Source organism: Saccoglossus kowalevskii, chromosome 9, assembly GCF_978046115.1.
Source record: "Saccoglossus kowalevskii chromosome 9, keSacKowa6.1, whole genome shotgun sequence".
NCBI classification, from domain to species: Eukaryota; Metazoa; Hemichordata; class Enteropneusta; family Harrimaniidae; genus Saccoglossus; species Saccoglossus kowalevskii.
In genome coordinates this window covers 13,349,018-13,367,507 of record NC_140649.1, presented here as the reverse complement: position 1 = coordinate 13,367,507, position 18,490 = coordinate 13,349,018, and the positions used below count along the sequence as shown (strand labels likewise).

Below are 18,490 nucleotides of genomic sequence, written 5' to 3'. Positions count from 1 at the left end.
ACTATCAATTGGTCACTATTTGTTCCAGGAAAAAAATCAGAACTTGGATCGGTTCAACTAAACGGTGATATTGCTCGAATTACGTGGCAGATGGTTGTTACCTGGCATGTCTATTGAAGCGCGCCATAGTCTCCATGCGTTCGAATGTCATGTGTCAATTATTAAGGTACACGCATTGTACACAACACATGGGACCTATTTAGGTATGGAGGGGATGCGAGGCGAGGCGATGATTCGTGCATTAACGAGTTTCGAAATTTTGGCCACTACCAGTAGTACAGCGTTGAGTGTTGTGCATATTCAGAGTGATTATATCGTTGTCCAATTGGTCAAAATCGCCCTCAATGTTGATCTCTTTGGGCCAGTTTTCAACTGGCTGCGGAGCACTCCCACTGTACAAACACGAGTACCCTTCGCGAACATGGCATTTATTTCTGAAAATTTAAATCGAAAGCACGAGCTGTGACATGTTTATTATATCATAAAACTAAAACGAAGGGACAACGAAATGTCTTTCAAACCCGCATCAAAGCCAAACCTCAACATCTAACACACTAGTCACATGATACGTATTTCAGATTCGGACACGAAAAGAACGAACGTCACCAATTCAATTCAATTCAATGATTTTCAACCTTTTGAAGAAAAAAAAATATTCCTTAAGCTAAACGTCGGGAACCTCTTACATTAACAAATCGTCGTCTCTCCTTGTTTTAGCTCCATGCATATCAGTACAAAAATTAAAATCACACACAAACAATTATGAAGAAACGCAACATGTGCAATTGCTTTCCAAGTTTATTTTGTTGCTAGTAGCATAATTAAAAAGGCATTCACCAAACCACGAATGCAATCTCCTATAACAGTCCCCACGCAAATAGAAATCAAGCGTACAAATTAATTTTGTCATGAAAATAATCATTTTGATCACGTACCCCGCCCTATAATGCACTTTAACGATTTGTCAATTATGTTGATATATCACTTCAATGAAAAAAAAGCCGTGTCTACATACTGCGATACACATCGCTGGTTTTTATCCTCTATGCATCATTTGATAATCGTGACATTAATAGGATATACGCAACAAAATACACATTATTAATATTGATTCAAGGCACTCGTCGGATTGAAACCATAATGCCTATTTGTGATCTACATGTAAGTGTCTCTCATAACCGGAAAACGTGTTGAGACATCACCATGCACTAGTACATCGTGACTAGCATATCGATCAAGTCACAGCCACATAACAGGGGTGACGCTGCTTCATTATTGAATACTGGGAAGTAACATTAATTCTCCCCGTGATACAAACGTAGTTTACTTGTTTTTACAAATCTTTACAAATATATAATGTAAATGTGTGGTGCAAGTTAACATTAATACAATAAAGTGAAATAAAACCGATTTTAAAAATAACGCGCGGAGACTTATGAATTCTTGTCACTGGCGTCATAAGTCTACCCGGAACGTGCTTAAATTCTAGCATCACTGACTTATATTATAAATATGCTGTACATTTTCAATATTCAAGATTTACATAGAACTGTTAATATAATTAAAAGCAACCAATCGTCATTACAAACCCTTTAAGCTGTGGTTTCGCAGCAACACGAAGGGATATTACGCTGGACCATTAAAACAAGTGGTACAAACTGGACAGTGAACAGACTGTCCGGGATAAACGACCAGAAAACAAAGATACCTTTTTTGAAAGTTAATTACTTCCAATGTTAGAATTTCTAAAAATAACACGATGAATCGAAATAAGTTTTGACTTGATATTTGTCCTTATTCGCAGTTTCGTTCCAATTTTTGAAAACATTTGACTTCAATTTTGTTCATGAGCACCTTTATTTGTATATCTACCACAAATCCCAAAAGGTTTTGTGTCTTCAGGTGGCTTCAAGAACGTTGGAAGCATGGTACGTTTTTTTAACGCTGGAACTTGATATTAAAATATTGATTCAAAGTACCTGTCGAGAGATTATTAGAATGTATTTTAACATTAGAGGTAATTTACTCCAGAGAAATCGCCACAGTAGTTTTGTTATCTCAATTTGTCAATTTTGTTATTACACTTTATGTCATGGTTAGATTCGCGGCGCTAGGATCCATTGTAATAACTCGACCGTAAAACTCGACTCGACTCGACTCGACCATTGTTGCAAAACCACGGTTATACCTACTCGAACAAACCCCGTTTTGAGCAGATACATACGAGATTAGCGCGTGAATGTGGTTATTGCCAAAATGTGTATTAACTTAGTGCTGTGCTGGACATGGTGGACTGCCTACACTTTTTGATTGGCTATGACCACATTCATATAATGGGGTGTATAAAACATAAGCACACTGGGAAGGCAGGCCTTACAGGGCGCAAAGTTTAATATAGTAACCATGCCTCGTTCCCACATCACCTACAACATTTGCGATCACAAATCACAGTTCTTCTTTGTTGTCAATTTGAATATCTTTCCCGGGAAACGCATCATTAATATTGAGTGGCGGAGCATCGATGCTGACGGGTTCATCTGCGCTCTTCTTCTTCTTTTCCTCTTCAAGTTTCTGTGCAGTTTCGTTTCTGAAGACTTCGACTATGTATTTATCGAACGCGGCTTGTTCCTGTGGCGTGTCTGCCACGTTGATCCAGTTGTTGGCGATCCATTTGCGACCGGTGTGAACATCACAACCGCCATGGAGAGTGAAATTGTCCATATCACCCATCCAACCTGGGAATACAGTTACATTTTCAGATTACAAGTACGACAATTAATATGCGAATGTTACAGATACAGAGATGAAAGTGAAGCTAGCCCTGGAATTGATTGGGCTTTACGTCTAAAACGACGGAATTTTAAATTAACCACCACATAGAAATATCGATATTACGTAGCCTGCGCTAGAAAAAAAACATGTTGCAGTGCTACCTCCCACCGGAATTGGTCGTCTTGATATTGCTTACCAGTTTCCTCATCGATAATGTGGTTGTACCACATCACTGCTTTGCCTTTCTCAGGTTTCACGACGATATTGGAATCTTTACAGTGGTTACTTAGGTCATACAGTTTATTTCCGGCAGCTCGCAGTGTCTATAAATAAAACAAAGATTAACTGCATATTTAAATGAACCCGAGCGAAGAAAGGATTATCTATACTACAACATTACACGTTCTCGGCCATTTTGCGTCTTTACAGCTTGTCGCATACGACTTATTTACCACTTCCGTGTCACTGAGAATGTTCTAGAACCGTACTGTGTCTGGGTGGAATATTCTAGATTTTTTTTAGAAACTGGTTGAAGAGGTAATAGAACACTGTAGGAGGCAATAGAAGGTAATGGAACATTCTAGAAATTTATAGTAAATTCCAGACTCATTATGTATGCTGATGTAATGGTCTATTTATAGACAGTGTGGGTATAGGGGAGTTGTTCAGCACTGAGTTTTAGATCGGAGATCTCGTTGAATTGTATTGGAGTTTAAGTATCTAGTTATTGGAGTAGTGAAGTTTTACCGCGTTATTGTACTTGATGTTTGCAGAGTATAATAATACCAGTACCAGTTGAAACCTCATCTGTTGGCTCCGTGTTCGTATTTTATCATCGCCGCCAGGGAAGTCTTTCTGTTACTGTTGCCATTTTGGTATTTGAACCATCACACCTGTACTATACCAATTACGGTAATATTACGTTGCGTGTGACACAGCTACGGGCAAAACTTTTTGCAGACAAGTTACGCGAGGAATATATTCTATATCAAACACATTCATATAAATAAACGTGCATCGACATCTGCGAGAAAAAAGACCTGTGCCTCCTGCCAAGTGAAAAATTATATATATACACATCAAAGCTGGCTGTGCCAGGATAATTATTACTCCAGTCTTTACCTCGGTCGTGAACGTCTCATTATCGGCAATGGGAAATGCAGTCTCGCCGCCTTCTTCCACGTCATTTAAGTAGTACAGTATCGTCATGAACCTATTGCCAAGAAATGTATACACACACAAGTTGATTAAGATTATTATGCCAATCATCGATCATTTTTAACACTAAATAAATAACCTCTGTCTCAGCAACATGGCATCCTTTGTTTCTGCATTCTCCGTATGATGTTAAATATGAACTTAATAGTTATATGGACTGCACTGTTATGGGAGATTGCATTAACGATTATGAGACAATTACATCATTCGAATATGCAAATCTGTACACGATACCAGAACAAGTGTCGTGTCGTGCTATCTACATGTTAAACTTGTATCGCGTGACAATGTGTATGCATACTAACACCATCCTTACCTACATAACCTATACGTCATTTCATCATTGTCAGAAAAATTAAACGCCATCTGTCCACATGTGGCATTCTCATGCTTGATAACGTCTTCTGAATCGTAGTGAGCGTGGTAATGGCCGCCTAACTCGTAATAAACCACCTAACAGAGAAGGGAAGACTATAGCATCAACACGAATACTCGAGCTATTTCTAAATCCCAATATATTACACTATACTGACATGTATAATTGCACTAAATCAAAGCTGTTTATTTGGGAATGCCTATACACAAATTGACCTGTTCGTGGTTTCGGTGTTACGTGATACGGTTGGCCGAGTACGTCATCAGAACTCGGCCATTTTTATTCATGTTCGTACCCAGGCGGGTTACAATAACAACAACAATCTTCCAAATGTCCTTCTTTTCACTACCACACTATTTGACAGGGGAATGATTGATCTGGAGTGAAGCGAAAAACTAGTAGTTGTTGGGCTCAATACACCTTCCCTATAAAGCGCGCCATCTAGCGACGGAACGCCTATGATGTGATGGATGCGAAGACCACTCAAAGCCTCGATGTCGTTTTGAACTTTAGACGTCCATCAATGAAGATAATGTTCTAAAGGTTGTACTTGGTTCTAGACGACGAAATTCTACACAGCCAACATAGTTGTCGATTTGTTATCACCCATATACTTCATTTCGGTGCCACAAATACGCTCCATGTACTAAAGGAACAACTTAAGGGATGGGGCATTGTGTGTATGAATGAGCTGATAAAAAATAAACAGAAACTTGAAAATTTAACCGGCGCGCCAACAAAAACACGCAGGGTCCGACGCACCATCATATACGGCGTATCCTTGCCACAGAAGTAATACAGGTATGATATTAAACACGAAAGACGGCAAATATCACATCAAATACTTTCTGCCTATGGTCCGAAATGTAGCCCGAATATTAAATACAAGTCCGCACAGCGCCCTCAAAAAAAATAAGCACACGAACGGACGGATTAAGCTTACCTGCAGTTGTTCACTGTTCTCAATCACATTCTTCGGTAAACCAGTGAGATTAATGACCCTGAGAATTGAAAAAATCCATTAGTTTGAATAAAAACCGCAATTAAGAGATGAAACTGTCTCATGCCATCGGACAGTTTCGCTTCAAATCTGGTGATAATAAAGAAGAAACCCATTACGGAGATTGTAAACATCCGCCGTGGATGTCGACCAGAACATTCCGATGTTATGTAAAACACGACGGTATAATACTAATTGATTTGCAGTCTAGCCTTGAGTGTGTTCATGATAATTCCGAAGGCTTTCTATAATTTCACATACAATTTAAAAATAATCTGTTTTTTGTGTGTGTTATTTTCTCGACGACAACTGTTACAGTGATTTATTACTAAATCCGACATCTACATGATTAACACCACATCTGTAATTAGTTAAATACGCCCAGAGGCTGGGGGAAAATGCAATTTAACCTACTTTTCTCTCAATATATTCAAAACAGAGTCGTTTGTAGATGACTGTTGTAACCACGTCTGCTTGCTGTGTCGTACTTTGTTCGCCCCACCTCTTTCAGTTCTTTCGTCAAGCCAGTCCCGGATCAGGGACTCGTTGACCGATACAAACTCACCGACGTTGAGTAAGTCTACAAATGAAACAAATGTAAAATATCACTAACAGCCTGAGTGAGATTACTATTACGCAGAAACTGTTTTACCAACAAAAGCATCACTCATTTAAAAACCTTTAAATTGGCCACTTCTACTTGTATTCCAGATGTTTTATTTCAGTCACATGACATTGGACTGTTGATATTTAACAATCATGGATGACCAGTATTTAAATAGGTGAAATTCACCATTAGAATTCTAGTCGCATGGCAACAGCGAATACAAATAATCCATTCATAAACTCATAAAACTTCATGATTGCAATATTTTATTTCAGCTGACGTCACAGCATAAATGGCTTACACTGCATTATGCAAACGTTGTTCTTCACGCGAAAAAAAAAACAAACCCTAACGATAATTCACTCGCGTCACAACCCCCTGTGACACCAATCTTCCACTCAATCTCGTTTCCCCCGAGCGAATCGCTCCCCTGAGAGCGAAATCAATTAACGGTTCGATAGTAAAATCGAAACTCTATTTGAATGGTTTGGCAGCTATATTCGTCTGCTGAATCGAGTAGGCAAAACCTGACACTATATCGCGGCGGAGAAACTTCAATAGACTCAATGAACTGATGGAGGCAATAATGATATTGATCAACGGTTATCGAATCACGGCAATTCCAGGTGCTTACCATCGCCATCTGGATCCATATTCAAGTCTTTATACCTAAGAAGTAAATAGAGGTACACTAGTTAAAGGGGATTGTAAACTACCGTGTGAATATACAGTTGTCTTTATATTTTCGGAAAAGTAGTTTATTCATATTTATTGACAAAAATATAGTATTTTACAGTGGGTATAACTGGGACTGGAAGTTGTGTGTTATTCCTAGTTACATCTTTACACATGGAGGTGTAAGTAATCACAGTAGTAATGCTATATCTACTACGCTCACGTTACGGGATCTCGGCACGTGCCGAAATTTTTAATCAGTTGTGTTTGCAGAGGGATTACAGCAGTTGTGTTCACGTTATTCAGGACTCACTTAGGACCGACTGGGCTCGTGCCGAAATCACGCTCTCATTCGTCGATCTGTTGGCCCAAACGATACGCATATGATGATAATAATAATTGTTATAGTGAAATTATATCCATTTGTTGCAATGGTGTTTATTACGAGCCATCGTGCACATGAACGGCAAAGAAGATTCGAAACATAATTATTTTTTCACGTCAATGTAAAATGTGCAAGAAAATAGAGGTTGTAGCAGCACATAAATATGCGTCGCTGATAACGGTTTGCATTCATTACTACAGCATCCGACCATCTACTAGTATATCCGAATTTCCTGTCATCGTAATTTCATGCTAGTATCAATCAACTTATGTTTTTCTTAAATTTACCACCGAGGGCGTGATTTCGGCTCGTGCCGAGCGTTCAGGCAGCAAATCTCGGCACGTGCCGAGTTTCGGTCCCAAGCATCCATCGGGACCGAGATCGAGTTCTTTTCGGCACGTGCCGACTCGGTCCCGACCGTTCACACACAATTTTCGGCAAGTGCCGTCTCGGTCCCGAGTCTCAGCACGTGCCGAGATCTCTAACGTGAACGCCACTATCATCGTTTACGGTTAATGTAATTTACCAAGTGTGACAACATTCAATTTGTTAATCTTTAAAATGTGGAACGGCGTGATGTGGTATGACAAAGCATGGCTTGGTATGGGTTGCGTTGCATGACGTGTTTGGTATGACATGGCTTGAAGCGGAGGGGTTGGTGCAGTATGGTTTGGTATGGCTAGTGTAGCTTGGTATAGTTGATGTAGCATTGCGCGGAATGGCGATGCCAGATTAGGTTTGAAATTGTCAGTGGGGGCATGCCAAGGCTTAGTTTGTATGGCATGATGTCACGAGGAATGACACGGTATGATTGCTGAGACGTGGCATGGTTTTTAGTGACGTGGTGTTTCATAGCGTGGCGTACTATGGTTGATGGCATGGCGTGGTTTGTGTGGCAAGACATGACATGTGTGGCATGATTGTTGCGACGTGATATAGCGATGCGGCGTGAACTTACTCTTGAAAACTATGCTTAAAGCGCGGTGGTCGCCCCGCAGCGCGTGTTCGAATTTCATGTAAACAAACAATGTATTTTACACGCGTTGTATACGTCGCTATGAGTCCCATATCGAACAGGACTCGGCGCGACGACCACCACCCCCTAACTCTATATAATTCTGAAAAGAGAACTCTCAGCTCAACAAAGAACTGACAAATCGAGGTATTTACCATGGAGTGCATAAGTGGGAATACCAGACGATAATGCTTCTGTATACAGCATTTGGTCATATGCACGACTAAAAACTAATGCGAGGCTACATTTAATTATTTTTACACTGAACAAGCTTTCACAAAATGACAGCACGCTTAATTTCAGCAATACAAACGGTTCGAACCTATTCATACTATCAAATAGAAGACCGAAACAGCAATGTTTCTCGTAATACACAGCATAGTCCATGAAAAGAAAACCAATCAATCAAGGGAGGTGTCAATGAAGGGTTGCTATCACGAATATCAACAAGCGAATTTTAATAACAAAATCAAAACATATAAACCCATCGGCAATCAGATTGTCTTCACACAAACCATTGTGTCGTTAACGTGCCAATTCCATGAGCGTGACACTACAACACAATACAGTCACGCGTTCTCCATATTATGGAGCTCCTCAAATCATAGATACGTGCTAATCTCTGTGTTTCTAGTATTATATTTCTCATTTTAATGAATAGATTTTTTTTTAGATTATAAACCAATCATTCAGAAATTCGTGCAAATATTCAACTATATTGATTAAATACACGATCACACCATGTCTAGAAATTAACATTTTGAATGGCTGCAAGATGTGTCTTTTATTTCTTTTCTCTAATATAATGCAACTATTTAGTTGATTAATTGATTGATAACACCATTGCTATGGAAACCGATCGACTTTATATACAATGTATGTGTACACTGCGCACATACACATGTAAAACAAAACAAATGAATATTATCTGAAATATGTGTGATCAACGATCTTATCCGGAAAATGTTTATTATGTTCTAATCGATTTGTTTTTATCATCATTTTGTAACATACTTTGTGTCCCAAATAAAGTTGCTCGAATTAATATTTGAATCGTGTCATTGAATTGAATGCAATATAAAATGCCACGGTAAAATAAATACATTGTCATCGAGTGGGGTTTCGCTGGTTACAACTGTGGTTCCTATGCAACACAGATATCATTAGCGAAATTCACAGATGTTGAGCAAGAGCGCTATAAAATATACCTGTTTCATTAAAATACATTCCGGAGGAAAGAAAGTCCAATTACTCCGAAAATACATTCTCTGCTCAGCCATATTGTTAGGGTTATGTGTTTAATGCGCAGAATAATGAAGCCACAGTGGAATTGTTTCTATTTTCAGCGCAAATTTGGATTGTTAAGTGCTTTACGCTTTAATTGGCCACGTGTGAATCTAACTCTGATTCGCAAATTAAGTGTTCCCGCAAAAGAAAAGTCACGATATCAATATAGGCTACCTTATATACGGGTAAACAGAAGTTGACATCTTGCAACCGAGTGTTACGTGCGTTACTCTAATACACTCCCTGAAGTGATTAACTTTCACACAAGTAAAAGTTCACCCATATCACTTTAGCTAAATTATCCCGGTTGTATTTGCTGAACATGATGGGTTGGGCACAATCTATTTCCTAACAGTCATATGATTTGAGCAATAAAATTCTGATTCAAATAAATATTGAAAGCATCAAACACGTACCATAAGATGACGAGAAATGATTGAGCGCTCATATGCATGAAAGATACCATGTGATACCATGAAAGACATTCACATTTGAATTCAAGCGGTAGCCTCTAAAGCGAAATTAATCAATTAAACATCAAAGCTGTAAGCATCAGAGGTTCAGGAATCAAGTTTCCCATTGGAAACTAAAGAAGTTTGATATGAATGCGTTGATATAAGCTACAGACAGAATAGATTTGAATACTGCCCATTTTTAAAGTTTCAGTTAATAAATCAGTTATAAATTTGGGCGATGGTGTCAATAAATCGACCACGAGGCTAATCGCAACTCTGGATACATACATGCAATAACCCAAATGACAGGTGAAAAAGAAGAATACATTGTTTTGTACCATTTCTTGGTAAATACAATATGGCGGTAAAGGTCACGTGACTGCCAATTTATTAATGTCTGTCAACATGATACAGTTAAACTTAAACTCAGAAGTATGAAAGATGCAAGCATGGCTGCCACAAGCACAGCCACACTAGTTCATCTCAAATACGTGTACCAACTTTGAGAACATTCAATACTGCTCGCAAGAACTTGATGTCAAATTTCGTCAACACCAATAGCCGACAGACACGTATAATATAAGCTATAATCGGTGACAGAAAATATTGCAAACTTTATAAAAATAAAAAACGTGATTTACATATAAATTTAGTGGCTTATATTCACTCATCAATATCGAAGGCGTTACTTATACGCACTCGATTAACAACACGTATCACATATTATATGGACGTCAGCAGATATAACGAGCACGACAAATATCCTATACGCTCCCACGTAGATACTGAACAGAACAATGATGTCGATGCAATGGTTTCATCTCTACTACGTTCCCAATTAAAATAAAAAAAGAACATCTCATTAAATGTCAATTCCTATGAATGTATTCATGGGCGTGATAATATTTTGCAAATATACCATGCCATCCCCAATTCACGAAACATATAAATATTTCATGATTAATTTACTCTGACTGTACTGTTGCAATACAGAGCCTGTGGATTATAGCTATAAGAGGATACATCTATTCTACAGATTAAGGCAAATGCTGAAATCAGATCGATGTCCCCTATGAGCATGTTTCCACAAAGATACAATTCAATCCTTATTGCCAAGGGTTTTAAAGTTGTTCGCCAGTTTTCTTGTGAAAAAAACAGTAATCACGACAAGAATACAATATACAGTGTGGTCGGCGATGGAGACAACACGTTTGTTATTTGAAATAACCCGGCATGCGCATCTATATTTTCATTTATATTGGCGTGTATGCATGTACCGCTGGGTATAGATTAGTACAGCTGCCTGATGGAAATCATGCGATGGATCTTCTAATCCGATTGCTTTTGCTCCGTTCCCCTAATATGGTCATGTCGTGTCACGTATGTTCGATTGAGCTAACTACTCCTACAAGTTTGGATTGCACGAATGTTACATCGTTGAGACAAACAATAATCACCGTCTGCATTATATATTGAAACAAATTTTCAAGTATGAGTTTGTTATTGCGGTCTGTGAAAAATACCTTGTTTGGCTTATATTACAAACAAATTATATATCTGAGCATATTCAAATTACCAAACAATTAACTACAACTCTATTCTGACGTTATATTCTGATATATACTTATAGTTGACGTCCAATACACGGCTGCTGACTGTTCTGTCTGATTTTGATCGTAATGACACTTCGAAAAGGCGAGTTTCTATTCGTGTGGTTGCCATGTTACCGAGCAAACGCGCCAGTGTTGATTCCATGAAGAAATGAAGAAAAGAGATTTCACAAGTTTAATACATTTCCTTAGCTGTTGCTCCTTAAAGATTTCTTGAAATGTCTTGGAAAATTGTGTCCTGCTTTATCAGCGCACATTTCACAAACACATTTCTTATATTCTACGTAAACGTTCAAGGCATTCAAGGTAAAAATTACTGTACAATAATACCAACATAAGGCTAATACGTTTTTAGCTTGTGAACAGCAAGCTTTTTTTTTGTAATTTGAATACAAGATTTGTCATTCAACACCATCCAACCCAGAATACAACACTGTTCATGCTTGATCGATTGCTTAATCAATATAAATGTAATTTCACCTTCCCATTGAACTGACGTGGTTTTGATTTGAGTGTATAAATATCAAACTTATCACTAACTTATCCATGACATAAGATAAGATATGTAAAATACTATTGATGATGTACTCACATATCTTTAATATCGTTTTCGGAGAAGAAACCGCCATGAGCCACTTCCAGACTGTTTACGATCTGCATTAGAAAAACGAACAAACTACAGAATTAATAAAACTGGAATATATATGCTGTTTGCAGCGTCTTAAAATATGTTTCTGACAGCAGCTAGTTAGTCTCAAAAAGCGTATAACTAGATTACGTATGTATTTATGTATGCATACATGTATGTATGTACTAGTATCATCTATCAGTGAATAGTCATATCAACCAGCATCGTTTCTTCATTGTTCAGTGATTGGTTCTATCAACCAGCATCATTCCCTCATTGTTTAGTGAATAGTTCCATCAACCAGCACCATTCAGTGTTCAGTGAATAGTTCTACCAACCAACACCATTCCTTCATTGTTCAGTAATTGGTTATTTCAACCAGCATCTTTCCTTCATTGTTTAGTGAATAGTTCTTTCAACCAGCACCATTCCTTCATTGTTTAGTGAATAGTTCTTTCAACCAGCACCATTCCTTCATTGTTTAGTGAATAGTTCCATCAACCAGCACCATTCATTCATTGTTCAGTAATTGGTTATTTCAACCAGCATCTTTCCTTCATTGTTTAGTGAATGGTTCTATCAACCAGCATCATCTGTTTATTGTTTAGTGATCGATTCTAACAATGGTTCTATCAACCAATGTGGACATTTCTTCTTGTTTAGATAATGAACATTCAATTAATTGCACATAACATTAGACATACCACTGCATGCACGATATGTATCGTGGCAAACAATCCATATCGCCACTTCTATCAGACAAGGAATTGCTCACCCTTACGCTAATTGGTCAGTGGTATCTGTGACCTTAGTCGATGCATATTTCGTGCATTCTGTGATTGTATCGTTTTCAGAGGGTCCATAAATCAACATAAATCACAAACCCTAAGTAACATTGTATGCTGGTTACTATAAACGTTATGCATACACCATAATCATCGCGTATCTATGAATTATGAGGTATGTATTGTTTCACCTCTAAGTATGAATATAAACACGTAATTGCCATAACGAAAAATCAAATACGTATATGTCAATAGTTCGGTGCATTAGACATCACGTTAACCGTTGACGACAGACACACTGCCCATCGGTAAGCGGTAATCTCGACAAACACAGCAGATAAATCCATACTACTCGAACCTCTGGGGATATCAGTTAACAGACTGAACATGAAAACCCTTCACTTGCATTTCATGGATAGAAGGTATCTTGTGTCCAATCTTCTGAACATTTGCTAATCATACACAGCAGAGTGGTTTTATGTACATGCGAGATAATGTCGATCAAGATGATAGGAATTCACAAGAGCATGGATGCAGTCTCACCTAATTCGTCAACTAATATGCTGTAGAAAATTCAATCAGTGTAGTGTTTCCACACATCCTTACGTGGATCAACTACACGGATATGCCATTTATTTTTGTTTTCTGGTTTGTTTTTACTCGCGCACATATCTCGCAAGATACAATTATCACTTCCGAATTTCATCTTATTGAAATTTCATTTAAATTTTACGACATTCGATTCTTTTTTTTATAAGATACGTCCATATTTACAATCTCACTAAAATTCCATCTGATCGACACTATATGAATAGTGAGATCACAGTGCGGCCCCCTTTATAATGAAATTGCACGGAAGTAAGCACCTTATAGGATAAACGGAATCTTGTTAGCGAGGCGGGTAATGTTTCAGCAATTTTCAATTTGGATTCATATTCAGTGCCCTCGGGCTATAGATCTTATCGCTGTCTTGCCCCGAAGATGTGTCATCAAGAAAATAGATTGGTACACGTTGGCGCGGAGAAAAAAATGTTTTACCTTTCCAGTTTCCATCTTTCACAGTACAAAATAATTGCATGCATTATACAAATATAAAAGAATCAACCATGTGCGCTTTTCATATGCGTTATTACAGGCTGTTAATGAACATATTTGATAGTAATTTCGAAATGTGAAAAAAGTACGCAGTGTGCGAGTCGCGATGCAAATTCGCCATTTGAATATTTCAAGTTCTATATACAAAAACCTAGCTTTTAAAGGATTAACAAGATGTTGTTTTTTGTATTCCCTGCTGATAAGTCCAGTGGTTTTGTTTAAGTCAAATCAAGCCAGGGGACTGGAGCCGCGGGCATGATCAATTATCAAAACATCAAATGCCTACGTGCAGATTCAAATATCGAAAGAACTATATCTGAAAAAAACATGTTTATAATATATATTGTAATCTACTAGACATTAATTAAAAGTAAATTGTAAAATGATATGCGTGCTAACTGCGACGATACACGAATCTAACACAATTTAATTGGCACGAAATTTAAGTGAAAAATATATAAGAATTGAAGCATCGATTAATGAATAATCAAAGCAATTAGTATGCACGATTTGTATTTGTTATATAGCCATTAAAACTCACACTGCGATGTAATGTGCGCGTGAAACGTGTGATTTAAATACACTCTCTGTGGGACAATTGTTATATTTTTTAAGAGCATTGATACTAACTAATTAGGCATACACACAAACGATATATGGATATCAACTCAATATGTTATTCACTTTATAATTTCATATAATAAACGTATGGCACGCACACCCATAAATTGGCGCCCCAGGGAGGCATGAAATGAAACTCAATTACGGTTTATGGCATGCTGACAGAGAATACACAGACAGCCACACTTAAAATAAGAGCGCATTCATGAAAAACAAATGAAAACTAAATACCTCGTCCACATCAAGGAAACCGTCTTTGTTTTCGTCTAAACCCTCAAACAAGTCTTCCATATTCATATCAACTTCTTCAGGTTCCTCGTCGTATTCCTCCATATCTTCTAGAGTAGTACTGTTAGTGAGTTCTTTCTCTTCCGCCAGTTGTATAATGTGCTCACACTCTTCATCAGTCAGGAAGTTTGGAATTTCTGCGTTAATTCAGGACACATAAAGAAATTCACAATGATAATACCTTTTCACAACTATGGAAGGTGTATATGTGATGCGGCTAAAGGGATTTCCTGCAATTGATTCCCTTAATTGAATATTTTGAAAATAATTGGCGAAACTGAGTTTCTGAATCATGAACCTCAGCTGTGCGTGATGTTGCCAATTGTTAATTCAAAATGGCTCATCAGTGTAGGATTAACGATAACAGTCATTGTTTCCACGGAAACGAGATCCTCTTTTTATTTTGCTCGTTTTCATTCGTTTCTGAAACATTATGTTCAACAACAAATGAAGGATTTCCAGTGCTTTTAAATTGTCCACATCTTTACTCGTGAATCCATTCTCGATGAACAAGTACGAGCTTGTGGTTTTTGTTTGTTAGGTTCATATTAATTCAATGTAAACATCCGTGGAAAGTAGAAAAGTAGTTGAAACCATTTTTCAGGTACTCAATCGAATGCAGCTGTTCACGTGCAAATTATGGAAAACCCATTATATCTGACGACTAATAGGTTTACTGTCACTGTGACTTAAGAAGCCGTGTAGGTCAGTTTGATCCAGTATAAAACATACCACCAAGCTCACCACAAAGTATGTGTCAGCTAAATGAACAGATTTAATCTCTACCAGTACTCTTTAAAAAATGTTTGTAGTTATTGCATTTGTTATTAGTCACACTAGTAGTCTTTACATGGCAAACAGGTCTTGACAATTTTTCAAAGCTAGATACATACCAGATTCAAATTAGTAGATAATATTCGTAAATGGTCGCTAAGAGAGCAACGCGACTTTTGTGTACCCCGAATAGGACTAGGCGCAATCGAACAGTGTTCGAGTCTCTCTCGCGCCTAACAAGACAAGCTCTAATTTGGACGAAAGTCTCAAATTATTGTCTACGTACATACGAGTCTAATAGACGTATTCATAATTACCGGATGGACGGGAATTAGTAGTACTGTTTTATATGATTTGTTTATTTTAAAATGAAATCAAATATGTATCATCGGATTTTATAAAGACCCAACAGTCGAGACGTTATTATCTATGTTACAGCCAACCAATTAATTACATTTACGTAATTTGCACAGGTTTAACATGTTCTCCATGATGAAACGTTCAAGAAAAATAAGCAAGTTTAGTTCCAATGTAAATGTAGTTTAACTTTAATAAAACGCATTGGAACCAGTCATCTAATGTATTAGAAATAAATCACCGTATGATATTATTGTCTTTATTCCCGAATTTATTATATTATGTTTATCTGGTTTGTTGGCCACCCAACGTAGAGTTGGACACGTAAATTCATTTAGATGTGTTACTGGTGCACATTTACAGCGAGACAACCTACCAAAAAGCAGCGGTCGAAGACTTAGTGTTCTCACTGTATAAAACTGTCCCGGTGCGAGCTCAAGTTTCCGTTCATGGCCAATCTGCAAAATAAAAAAAAACACAAGTCAGGATAACTAATGGTTAACCATAATTATACATCATCTTATATTATTACTGCTTTAAGAATGCTGGAGAAAAATATAAAGAAACCGAACGCCATATCTAATACATAAGTGATTGACAGTGAATGTGAACTTGTTTCGCCATATACACATGATAATGCGTCCTCGAGGAACCTGTGCTTCTGAAATTATGGCTACATTCATGTTCACTCCCATCAAATGCATATACGAAATAGAGCGAATTGATTGGAGTTACTCTACTATAATAACGACTTTATTATTACGTATAATATATGCCAGTCACGTAACAATGCGTTAGTTCCATTTAAATCGATGAACGCAGCGTGCAATGCGATATTGGTTTATAATTCAATCTCGCCTACATTTGGTAAAGAATTCCACTGTTTCCACGCGACTTCCCCCTCAGGCTAGCCACCTGCAATATGGTAATTAACTACGCTTTATTCTTTGATAACCTTGGAAATTAGACCTATACTGTCCGAGGGTATTTTAATTATTTTCTTTGAATAACATCTCATGTGGATATTTTGGGTCATTACGTTCTGCAGGCTCAGAACACTACAGTGCGTTTCAAGTTCTGATTTATAATACACATATGATTTATATAGTAGATCATATGGGTGTAGTCGTAAGTCGAGGAATTGACCAATGTGTAGGGATTGCAGATTATTCGTGGTCATTCTGAAATCAGTGGGTGCCAGTCAGCACTGTTGAATGTGATATAAGTGTTCCAGGGTGAAACGAAAACAGATCTAAACCTAACAAGGCTACCACAGTACATTGTGGATATAGTTTTCAAAGCATTACAGTGCAACACACAGAGTAGCACATAGTATACGCATCATATACAAGTTATCAGCTCTTATGTACTGATTTACAAGTGTGAATGTAAAATGTCTACAGCGACACGAAGTCATGAGTTCTTAGAATTGCACAGATTTACCAAAATTAACGGAAATATGAAACTGCGTAGACAAATTACCCCGGGTCGACAAATCTTCTTAATAAAAAAAAAACGATTTATTTTCACCGACTAAAGAAGCTCTTTGGCGAGTGTTCCATGAAATATTCAGACATTTTGAAATGGGATTAATCTTTGGTTTAAGATCCACCCTCAGTAATTGATCTCAGCGTTACTTGACGCCATCTCAATTTAAAACGGATCCCCTAAGTCGTTGCAGACTTTTTCTACATTCAAGTCACAAGTACTAATACATTGACTATATGTTACTAGGCAACAATAAAACACTGCTTCGCCACTTTTGCATGTGTTTGTCACACTGGAAGACGCACTCGGCTCATGCTTTGAAGTACATGGCTAACACCGCATGTATTAGTAGAAATGTTGGGGTGTATACAATTACATTATATAGCAGTACTTTCCAGGTGTTGACAAGCGTCGAACTTTTACCTTTACTTGATATATTTGACTTTAACCGTATGCAAATTTTGAAATACACCAAGCACATTGTGGTTTAACAAGAGCGCAACTGAGATTCCTAGTTGCCGGCGTGCCAATGAAAAATGCATTGCTCGCACACACATATTACTAACTATACTTCTCATCTATCGTTTCCCCTTGATTTCTGATTCCACGAGGCAAATTTTGCATTAAGGTTTTATAAGATGTCGGAACAGTCATCAAGGTACCTATCTATCACTGCATTATAATTCCTGCATCGCTCGGTGTGCCGGGTGGTTCGGACAGGTGATAGCTAATATAGACTGTGGAGGGGTAATGTCAGTGACATTTTCACTTAAAACGTCAATGTGCATTACCTCGACAGATATCACCTTAACATCACCTCGATAACAGCGCGCCTTAAAGTGTGTGTCGGGGAAAAGCAGCTGTCGGTGCTTTTTAGATAAGCAATGCTACAGATCTAGAGGTGCGTTCCAGATTCCTAGAGCATTGCATTGCTTACGTTGTATTTTCTGTCACCAAGTTACAATTTCATACGCGCACAATATATTATAATATGTTCCTATTTTGTTAATTCTATATTTGACTAACAAAATAGGACTCATATGGTCAGTGTGAC

At 37.7% G+C, this 18,490-nt stretch overlaps 1 protein-coding gene across 1 annotated transcript in view; it reads right to left on the bottom strand.

Moving 5' to 3' along the window:
• Nucleotides 1–780: 780 nt before the first annotated feature.
• LOC102802722 (transmembrane prolyl 4-hydroxylase-like) overlaps nt 781–18,490 on the bottom strand; it is a 43,033-nt gene continuing 25,323 nt past the window's right edge. Inside the window, exons 2-11 of the mRNA XM_006822317.3 lie at nt 16,325–16,406; nt 14,761–14,954; nt 11,993–12,054; nt 6,608–6,642; nt 5,781–5,946; nt 5,310–5,367; nt 4,307–4,443; nt 3,895–3,985; nt 2,969–3,095; nt 781–2,735 (exon numbers count right to left, since the gene is read on the bottom strand). Of these exons, the coding sequence (XP_006822380.1) occupies nt 2,446–2,735; nt 2,969–3,095; nt 3,895–3,985; nt 4,307–4,443; nt 5,310–5,367; nt 5,781–5,946; nt 6,608–6,642; nt 11,993–12,054; nt 14,761–14,954; nt 16,325–16,406 (1,242 nt within the window). The 3' untranslated portion in view covers nt 781–2,445. The remainder of the gene's footprint in view (nt 2,736–2,968; nt 3,096–3,894; nt 3,986–4,306; nt 4,444–5,309; nt 5,368–5,780; nt 5,947–6,607; nt 6,643–11,992; nt 12,055–14,760; nt 14,955–16,324; nt 16,407–18,490) is intronic.